At 37.8% G+C, this 10,739-nt stretch overlaps 1 protein-coding gene across 1 annotated transcript in view; it reads right to left on the bottom strand.

Annotated features, from left to right (window-relative positions):
• Window positions 1-1,416: 1,416 nt before the first annotated feature.
• LOC102835458 (unconventional prefoldin RPB5 interactor-like) overlaps window positions 1,417-10,739 on the bottom strand; it is an 83,989-nt gene continuing 74,666 nt past the window's right edge. The window contains exons 5-11 of the mRNA XM_006867301.1: window positions 10,706-10,739; window positions 10,446-10,503; window positions 8,209-8,377; window positions 6,518-6,839; window positions 4,329-4,471; window positions 2,920-3,172; window positions 1,417-1,599 (exon numbers count right to left, since the gene is read on the bottom strand). The exon at window positions 10,706-10,739 is cut by the window's right edge and continues 58 nt beyond it. Of these exons, the coding sequence (XP_006867363.1) occupies window positions 1,417-1,599; window positions 2,920-3,172; window positions 4,329-4,471; window positions 6,518-6,839; window positions 8,209-8,377; window positions 10,446-10,503; window positions 10,706-10,739 (1,162 nt within the window). The remainder of the gene's footprint in view (window positions 1,600-2,919; window positions 3,173-4,328; window positions 4,472-6,517; window positions 6,840-8,208; window positions 8,378-10,445; window positions 10,504-10,705) is intronic.

Here is a 10,739-nt window from a genome sequence, read left to right as displayed (position 1 = left end):
CTTTGTGTGCGTGATTTGTATTCCTGTTTTGTCTTGTTTTTGTGGGGGGATGGGTTAAGAGCAGAAACATTTCTAACTACAGAATATGTGCACAGTTGATCACAATTTACCACAGGGGGGGAAAGGGGGAAAACCCACATTTTTCAGTGATTTCTCAAAATCAGGGCCCTGTTCTGAATTATCCATTAACTAGTAAAGATTCAGTCTCACCCCCTTACTAAAATACATATTCATAAAACTTTTACAGTTAGGCTGTTCTAGTTACAAATAGCTTCTACTTTTCTAGGACATAATTTCACTTTGTTTAAGCAAGAATTCATTAAAGAAGCTATAAATAACCTTTAAATATTTAGCCATGAATAGAGGGGTGGACTGGCATTGATGGCTTATTTTAGTACTAATGCAGAATGCTTTTTAAAAGCTACATTTTAACATGCATCAAGCTAATGATTAACACTTGCAGTGCAATTTTCAATGTTAGAGTAATTTCTCTTTATTTTAAATAATTTTGCTAAAAGTAAATATTTTACTTCAGCTATTTACTCAAATGAAAGCAGCCTTAAAGAATGAAATGTAGAAGACTAAAAACATAAGAATTTTTTTACTTAAAATTTTATTTTTTAGCATCTAAATATTCTATCACTCTCTCTCAAAACCTAATTCCAGTTAGAGTGTACACCCTAGGGGAGAAGTGTCTAACGGAATTGCCAAATCTCAGGGATCCCTTGTGTGCTGCGTATAGCATTATACATGAATAAACTATATTCAATTCTGAATCATAAAGTTCACAACATGTTAGAGACCAGGTTCCATAAAATTTTTACTTGGAGAAAAAAAAAAAAAAGGCTTCACAAATGCACCATTCTTCCAATCACTGTGACTTCCTGCGTAGGGACGATGCTATGACATTCGGAAGGAAGAGGTGTTTTTAAATAGCCACCTAACTGTAAAACCTACAGTAGAAGTAGATTTTTGTAAAGTGCCTTTAAAATGCTAAAGCAAGTAATGAAATATAATCGTTGAATCTATTTGAAATTTTAAAAGTTTCTTTAAAATGGTCCATATGGTATGCACAACATCACAGCTGGTACAAAACTGCCTGTATTTTGTTCAAAACACAAAAACAATACATATGAACAGTATTCTTTTAAAATAATTCAAATTGCTGCCACTGCATCATAAGGCAAACTTAGATAAGAATGTTGACAGTATTCAAGGAATTAACAAAACAAGCTGAATATTAAAGTTATCAAACATTTAATTTTTTTAATACCACTAATAAGGGTAAAAGAACTTGCTGCAAAATCAATTCAGGATGCCTTATTTCAAACTACATGTAACATATTTTGCTATGTATATTCTAAACAAATGCAAAACTAGGCTTTTGGATGTAAACTACCATTTCCTAAGCAGGGCTTAATTTTTCTGTTGCAATCTGGCAGCTTTGAACTTTGAAACCCTCTTGGTAGTTTCCTCTGGTATCTCTGACAGAACTTCTTTTCGTTCTGGAATGGTGGGCAGCGCAGGATGAGCAATGGCTGAGTGTGGATTTAAGGAGGGTGACAAAAATTCTTTTTCTATTACAGTTCCAGAAAAGGCCTAGAAGAGAACATTCAGAAGGTAGTACAATGGGAATACGAAGATGCCCACAAAATCTGTCCTGTATTCACTAATTGGGTTAATTTCTTTCCATTAAAAGTAAAGTAGTAAGATTTTTACACAGAAAGATGAACAATGACAATCTAAATATCAACTGTCCAGAAAATTCAAGCACCTTAAAAATATCCAATTATACCCCACAAATAATCAGATTTGTACAGTATACATGTAAGAAAACAATGCATATTTTATCTAGGATAAAATGTATGGACTTACAAAGGCCCTCACTTTCAATCATTCCAGTTACAGCCAGTCCATGCTGTGGATAATAAAGCATTAAACCCCAACACGGCTATCAAGGTGTCAAACTTAGGCTTTTGTATAATAGCTGATGAACGAGCCGTTCTAGGATGGCCACACTGACCGCAAACCAACAGCTGTGTTTCTGTAATACAGGGAACTTTTTGGTGGCGTCCATTTTATGAAATTATTTCAAAATTTTATTGCATTTTGCCTCAATTTTACTTAAGAGATCAGTGGAAAGCTAAAAAGTTAACATACCAATACTAGGAAGGAATAAATGTTTTGTTGTTGTTAAGTGTCACAGAGTCAGTTCCAACTCAAAGCGACCCTGAATAGGGTTTCCCAGGAGTGTCTGGTGAATTTGAACTGCTGACCTGGAGATTCAAATTGATCTTGTGGTCTAGTGTATTATCCTTCAGTACCACACCAGAACTCCAGGAATAAGCAAAGGTCTCAAATTTACTATAAGTAACTATGTAAATCAAAAGAGGTTCCATAAATGATTCTTTAATTTCAACTAATGTTGAATGAACAGATATATGCACAAATGAGTGTGGTGGCTCTGTACAATAAGCACTGGAATACAAACCACAAGGTCAGTAGTTCGAACCCACCAGCCACTCTGCAAGAGAAATGTGAGGCTTACTACTCCTGGGAAGATTTACAACCTCGGTGTAAACCTGGGTGTGTGCTGTCGAGTCAGTTCTGATTCACAGCGGCCCTGTACAGGGGTTCCGGGTTGTAAGTATTTACAGGAGCAGAAAGCTCACAGAGTGACAGGCAGAGTGGAAAGCGCTGACCTTTAGGTTAGCAGCCCAGCTTGTAATCCAGTACACTAGCAGGGCTCCTCTCCTCTCAGGAACCCTACACAGCCTTGGAACCCCCGCACAGGACTGCTACAAGTCAGAACCACTCCAGAGCACATTACCACCACCACCAACCATCTTTTGATCTCACAAAATACCAACTGATGACAAATGCGGTATGAAATGATGTTTTAAATGCATACAAACCAACCTCAGGTGTTCCTGACAAGGGCAAGCGTTTCTTTGGATGGTTGTCTTCTTGCTGTTCCTCTCGCACAGGGTTCTCATTACTGTCGCTGCCAGTGGCTTCTTCGTAGCTGGTGCTCCTCAGCACCCCCCGCCTGTCGTCCAGCTCAGCAGCACTGCTTTCGCTGGTGTCACTACACACACTGTTCTCTCGGCTCCGACACTTCAGAATTGACTTACGAGGAAAATACTCTCCATTCACAATATCAACAAAGACTCTGTAGTATGTAAACGAACAAACCAAAAGACTGATTGTAAAACTGGGGCTACATTTACAACACCTCACTTGTATCGCTTCTAGAAAGTCATCTGAAATAGTGCACTCAAACTTTATGGTTAAATTTTCACATTCATAAATAGTTTTTCAGCCACAGAGAAAACATTTTATATTATTTTGAAAGATAACATTTTTTGCTTCAGAGTGGCAATAGTCTGAGTTACCAGATTTTACATACAGAGAATTAAGATTATAAAACATTTAGAAGTTTTCACTAATTTGAAAACCATGTTGCTATTGTTCAGTGCCATCGAGTCGGTTCTGACTCACAGAGACCCAGTACAGGGTTTCCGAGGAGCAGCTGATGAGTTTCAGCCACTGACCTTGTGCTCTAAAGTAACCTTGTGGTCCCTGCGCTTGCCCCAAAGCGCAACATGAGTACTTTCAAATGGTAGCTTTCAAAAAACACCACAACAAAACAGTTAAAAGAGTGTAACTAAATTCTACCTTGTAAAAACGTAAAAGCACACATCAAGCCTAACCCACTCGTCAAACATGTCAGAGCTATGGTAGGAAGTACTGCCCCGTCCCTCAGGAACACACTCTCTCTACAGGGAAAACACAAGACTTTCTGACTGGGCCAATGGGAATGCTTTAAAAGTACTAATGTAGGCATAGGAGTCCTGATACATCACTGTAGAATAAGCACTAAAGCACAGGATCAGCAGTTCAAACTCACCAGCCGTTCCTAGCAAACCCTACATAGGGTTCATTATGAGTCGGAACAGGCTCGACAGCACTTGACGACGACAATATGGATAAAAAAGGTGAAAAATCCATAGAACATTCCACTGCTATATATAGTAGCTCAAGCAGTAACTCCTGGGAAAGCCTTTAGAATGCTGAGCTAATTCCATCAGAACACGTCAGTTTGCAGTGAAAGCCTTTGGAGTTACACTTAGCCTTTACCATAAATGTTGTGAAGTGCAACTGAGTTGGTTCCGACCCATAGCAGCCCTGCATAGGGATGCCGAGGAGTGGCTGGTGGGTTTGAACTGTCACCCTTGCAGTTAGGAGTATAGTTGCCAAAAACAGTCCATAGTAAAACTGGAGAGGGAAGAATGAGAGAGGGCTGGTGGTCTGTGACTACCACTCACCTGTAAATGTCAGCAGGTGTCCTGATCGTAGGCAGCTCATGGGCAGAATGACCACCACCAGAACTGTTCTTCCGCTTACGTTTGGCTTCTTCTTTCTTTTCACTGAACTTTAAAGTGGTATTTTTTCCAGTATTTATTCGAACCTAAATATTTCACAGCAAAAATTAAGATCCTTTTGAGAAATCAAATCAAGGCCAAAACTAAAACCAATAAATTCTACCAGTGATGAAATAACAGTGAGAGACATTTTGAGTTTTGACACTGAAATGAAATGCATTACTGGACAGGGTAAAAACTAAATCCATAAATTCCCCACCTTGGTTTAAAGAACAGGCCCCGCATGACTCCATCTTCTTTCATCACTAATGCTAGTCTTCAGTGACTTGATTATGTATAGACAGTAAAGCTCATCTACACTAAATGCTAGTGCTTTAACATGATTTCATTACTTTTGATACAAGTTTTGGGCTTAAATCGTGTATTTCAAAATAAAGGGTACACTTAACCAAAAGAAATTTTAAAAGAACATAAAATTAAAACAATAAAAAGATACTAGATAATACTTAATTAGCTATGTAGAACTTTCAAAAGATCTCTTATTTTTAGACATTAGATGACTTAAAATAAAACCAATCTTATTTAGATTAACATTATTCTTCTATCTGTCCTCAGCACTGGCACTATACTAGCTACATTAATAATTGTTACTCCCTATAACATTCCTGCAAACATTACTTAGTCTTACTGTTTTTTCTAAATAAAAACAACAGAAAGTTCTAAGCCTGGAAAAACAATCACAAACTTTTTCTAGCTAATCATCTCAGACATTTTTTTTTTTTTTACAAAGAATTCAGGAGATGTTCATTTAATGAGAAATGTCAGGATATAAAGTCATCTGATTAGTTTATTTCATATAAAAGCAAGGACAACTTAAGGAACCTAAGAAATAGCAAACCTGTTTTAAACATGTTTAATCATCACAAACCCTTGTTTCTGACAAGCTAGCCCCTGTACGGTAGGAGCACTGCCCTGTTGATTGCTAACCAGCTCTGTGGTCTTTTAGACCTCATGTTTCCCTGAACAAGAAGAACTGGAGAGATGACATCCCTGCAGCTCCTCAGAGCAGTAATGGAGCAGAAAGGGCCACCCTTCAAACACAGCCAACCTGCTTTGATCTATCTTAAATCCTGGGATTCTACAGTAAGTTTGGGAGTGCAGTATTGGCTCTGTAGGATAAGCAATAGATTGCAAACCACAAGTTTGGAGGTGCTGCTCTTCAGGAGAACGATTGAGGCTTTCTGCTCCCACAAAGACAAATATACATAAGCCTTGGAAAACCTATACAGGGGCAGTGTGAGTCAGAACCAACTTGAAAGCATTTAGCAACAATAACCAAGTCTGTAGAAAACAAAAAGCTTTTGACTGGGGGGTACGGGGGGCGGGGATTGCATGGAGGGGATTGTAACCATGGCAATGAGACGATATACGATAGAATGAATGTAAAACTACTGTTCTCCCATGTAAACTATCACATAATTCACAATAAAACATTTAAGGAAAAAAAAAAAGAAAAAAGCTTTTGATACCAAAGAAAGGCTTCAAAATCCTGTATAAGATCTCCACAGCCAACCCTGAGCTCGAAAACGTCACTTTTCTAAAGGCATGATTACGTACAGATGTTTATATTTACTTTGTCAGAAAAGGAACTAATTTTTACTTCCTCCTTCAACATTTTCCTTTTTGCTCAGGATACTCCTATTCATTTTATGCCCAGAGAGAAAACAACAACCTGGTATAATTAAAATTTTAACTAATGCAGTCACTTTCAACTTTCTAAACACAACAAAACATCCACAAATTAACTCTAGGATTCTTAGAAAACTTTGTGAAAATAAAAACAAAAACAAAGCAAGGAGTTACAGTAGTTGTCACTCAAATCTGATCCCTGCCAGACCCCAAACACCTGAAATTCCCATTCAGCCTTCAGAGAACAAGGGACCAATGCTAGTTAACTAGTAGACAGTGCTGTGGGTTTTTTTTTTCATCAGAACAAAGACAAGAGGCGGTTTTGTTGTTTGGCCCTATCTGCAATATTAATCACTGTTATAAATGCTCTTTTAAAGACTATCATAAATGTTGCTTAATGTTCAAGCTATATGCAAAATAGTCAAATAAAAAAATAGACAAACCCTCTTAGGTTCCACAGTATGAGAAAAATATATCGTTGGTACAGAATTATCTCCAAGCCCTAAAGCATCAAGTTCATTTTCATTGTCACTATCTTCTTCATCATCCTCTTCTTCATTACTATGATAAGAATCTGAACCATTCACTAAAGAATTCAATTGACTATCCATTTGGCCATTGAACCGTTCCAAGTCCTTAGGACAACTGCTGGGGACAAGAGAGTCTTTGCCTTGTTGCATCACATTCAGATTTGCGTTTTGATCCTCCTTTTCCTCTTCAGAAGAAGTCATCTCTTCCCCATTTGCAATCATAGTATTAGGCCGACTAGTACAGAAAACAAGAGAAAATGAACAAGATCTTTTGTACTTGTTTTTTGTGCTTTGTGTCTTGATTTTCACAGAAACTAATTCCAACATATGGAGTACATTACACTTCACGTAGCACTCTGACAATTCAAACTAGTGCTAAAGTGAATTTCAAATAGCAACCTGGTCAAGTTTTTCGTATAAATAACCACCTAACCAGATTGCAAAGCTTTTCATACATGCAGCCACCTAACCAGACTGTAAACTACCTGCTCAAAAAATAGCAAAGTTAACAAAAGGAAAGTAAGGTACAGTACTCTACAGTGTTATTACAGTGTTATGTAGACTCAGCTCTGGACTGTGAACCACAGGACCAGAGTTTCAAACCTACCAGGTCCTCCTCCTCGGGAACCCTGCACAGGATTGCTATGCGTCAGACTCAATGGCACTTACACAACAAAACTGTGAGGTGCCATAGAGTGGCTCTGATGCCTAACAAGCTTGTGTATAACAGAATAACACAAAGTTCTCTCCTTACAAATTTAAAGACACAACAGTATTTGAACGTAGTATAAATATATGTAAATTAAATAATATATTGATACTTAATATAGAAAACATTCAAGATATGTCCTATTATTTTATTATATAAAAGATGGCTGAAATTTTTAAATAACAGAAGGGAGGGATGTTGATTTTTAAGCACTTATGTATACAATAGGAGTCCTGGTGTGGCATTGTGGGCTAAAGCACTGGACAGCACGGTCGGTTTGAACCACAAGGTCAGTCATTCAAACACTTCAGCAGCTCCTTGGAAACCCTATACAGGGTGACTATGAGTCGGCACAGACTCAACAGCACTTAACAACAACAGGTCTACAATAAGCACGGCTCTATGACCACAGAGAACATTCACCTTCAGGGTTAATGATATTTAACATCAATATAAATACTCTAGCCTTCGTGTGGTGCTGCTAGATTAGCACTAGACTGCCAACCACAAAACAGAATTGGTAGTTCAAACTCACTAGCTGTTCCTTGGAGACACTATCCAGGGTCACTATGAGTAGGAACCGACTCAAAGGCACTGTACAACAACAAAGGTACTTTAGTTCTTTTTATATATACAGACATTAATATATATTGTATGTTGTTGTTGGTTTGAACTGCCAGCCTTGCAGTTCAAACTGACCTTGAGGACCAGTGCTTAACCTACAGCGCCACACCAGGACTCCATTTAGTATATATCCATATTTTAAAAACATATTATGCCTTCTGGTATTTTCATCAGTACGCTTATTTTATTAATAAGGAACAAAAGAAATGAGAAAACATATGTCCTGAGAATCGAACTCTCTTGGAAAAACAATTTGCCATTAGGTACCTACCTATCCAGTTCACCCAGCAATTCTTCTTGTTTCTCGAGTTCTTCAAGTCGAGCCCAAAGTTCCTTATCAGCAAGCAAATCCGTGGATTTTAAATGATCTGTAAAATCTGCTTTAAAAATATCTACACTTTTTGGCTTGGAGTGAGGTTTATGAGCAATTCGGTGTTTTACTAGAAAAAAAGAGAGGGAAAAAAAGATAACATTTACTAAGACCAACTTAAGAAAGGCACAAACCTAGAATTAGTAAACCAATTTAAAAAAAAAGGGGGGGAGGGGGAGTTGGGGTAGAAGAGGCATCATTTTTAAGTCAAACAGGAGAATTCCAAGGATGGTTGTCTGGCTACCTAAAATGTAATTCATGGACTAACTGCACTGGGAGCCTCCCCCAGACCTGCTCAGTTAGAAGCTGGATTTGAACAAGCGCCCTGGGAATCACAAGTCCAGTGCAGATTGTGAAGTAGGCTCTAGGGCTTTAAACCTGCATGAGTAGAACCAGTCACAACGTACTCTGGCTCTACAGCAAAATCCAACACAAGTAACATCCATTTTTCATCCTTACTCGAGGGACTGCAGCTACTAAGTAACACGCCAAAGCCTTGTCACAGGGTACTTTCAACCCAACGGCACTGCCAGACATGAATACCTTACAAGTCAACGATAAAGAGGCCAATCCCTGGGAAGCTCTATTATAGTTCTGTCTGTGAACATTTCTACTTCTTAAATTGCTTTGTTTTATGCATAACCTTCACGAGAGGGCAGGGGATGGATAAAATCTCTCTGTTATTCCTTTTTTAAAAAATCACACTTTTTTTTATAAAGTAAATGAAAGCTTTGAAGAAAGCAATGGGAAAAAGTCTAAAATGCTCTTCGTAACGAGATATGACACCACTAGATGACTTCAAATCCATCATGTTTTCAAATTTACAGCAGTTTTCTCAATTTGGAAACACTGAAGTATGCTTCATAGCATTATTCTTGTAACTACTGTTGATTAAAGAGCTCTGGTAGCACAGTGGTTATGAATTGGGCTGCTAACCTCAAGGTTGGCAGTTCGAAACTACCAGCTGCTCTGCGGGAGAAAGATGAGACTTTCTGCTCCCATAAAGATTTACAGCTTCAGAAACCCTGTACAGGGTCACTATGAGTCGGAACCAACTCCACGGTACTTAACAACAACATTGTTGATTAAATAAGTTTTTATGTGTTAAACCTGCAGCATATGTAACTTCTATTCATCATCACACACACACAAAAACCACACCTCATAACTTGTCTTTCTGCTCTTTGTTTTTAAATACTGTCTCCTTTCTTTCACTTTCTAAACCCATTTTCTGTTACTGGTGATGCTACTTCGTTATAGACATTGTACCTAGACTATAACTTCTAAAAGCACCACTACTTTCGATCAATATCATGATCTTCAGGGTTGATTACCAAAATGAAAGCTTCAAGTAAAATGCTAAAAATCAAAGTCTGCAGCAGTGACAAGGAGCTCTGCTAGCATAGTGGTTACAAGTCGGGCTGCTAACCTCAAGGCCAGCAGTTTGAAACTATCAGCCATTCCATGGGAGAAGGCGAGGCTTTCTGCTCCCGTAAAGATTCAGTCTCGGAAACCCTATGCAGGGTCGCTATAAGTCGGAACCAATTCCCCAGCACACCATCACCACCATTTTACAACAGGGAAACCATTACTTTTACAGAAGTAAACTTAACATGTACTGCATCCTTGGCAAAAGAAACCTATTGATTATATTCCCTATATGACCCTGGAAACACCTGAGCAGGAAACAGCACTATAAAATGGGCTTACAATCATACTCATTCTTTCTTCCAGTAACAGCATCGAAAGCTACAGTTTAAAAAGGAACAAAAGCTAGTTTAAAAAATATACCTGTGCAATTTTTGACTAAGGTCAAAGGCTCAAATTAGGAGCCGATCCATGTCTAGAATACACAATTGCTGAGTCTTAGAGATTTGGCTCACTAAAAGGGCTTTTTCAAAAGCCATGTACTTCCACGACTTAAAGAGATCAGTCCAGAATCAACTTTTCATCCAAATTATTCAACCATTAATTTTTGCTATCATCTATTCACAGAACAAATGTTTACACTGTATGAGTTTAAAATATATATATATATCACATGATAAATCCCAAATACATCACACAACACTCCTTGAAAAATCAACTCCAGTGACAAATATCTAAATAACTATACATGAAACAATCTTACTGCTTACCTTTAACTTCAAAGCCACTTTGAATTTCTTCTCTTATATCAACAATATCACCTGCAGCCTGATTTTAAAATAAACAAGAGAGCACATTAACAATTTCCAACCGCAATATTTAAAGTTATTAGAGGTTCAGTCATACAACCTAAAATGTCTGAAAGCATCTGAAACTTTAATTCCTCGGCTGTAAGATTATTTTCAGTGTGTAAAATATTTCTTTGGAAACTGCCTTTAGCTTTATTTTGAAGACAAAAACAAATACTCACGTCACTCATTTTCTGTAAATCTTCTGTAAATTCA

The sequence above is a fragment of the Chrysochloris asiatica genome, unplaced genomic scaffold, assembly GCF_000296735.1.
Source record: "Chrysochloris asiatica unplaced genomic scaffold, ChrAsi1.0 scaffold00104, whole genome shotgun sequence".
NCBI classification, from domain to species: domain Eukaryota; kingdom Metazoa; phylum Chordata; class Mammalia; order Afrosoricida; family Chrysochloridae; genus Chrysochloris; species Chrysochloris asiatica.
Note: the sequence above shows the minus strand (reverse complement) of the source record. Positions and strands in the feature narration are given on the sequence as shown.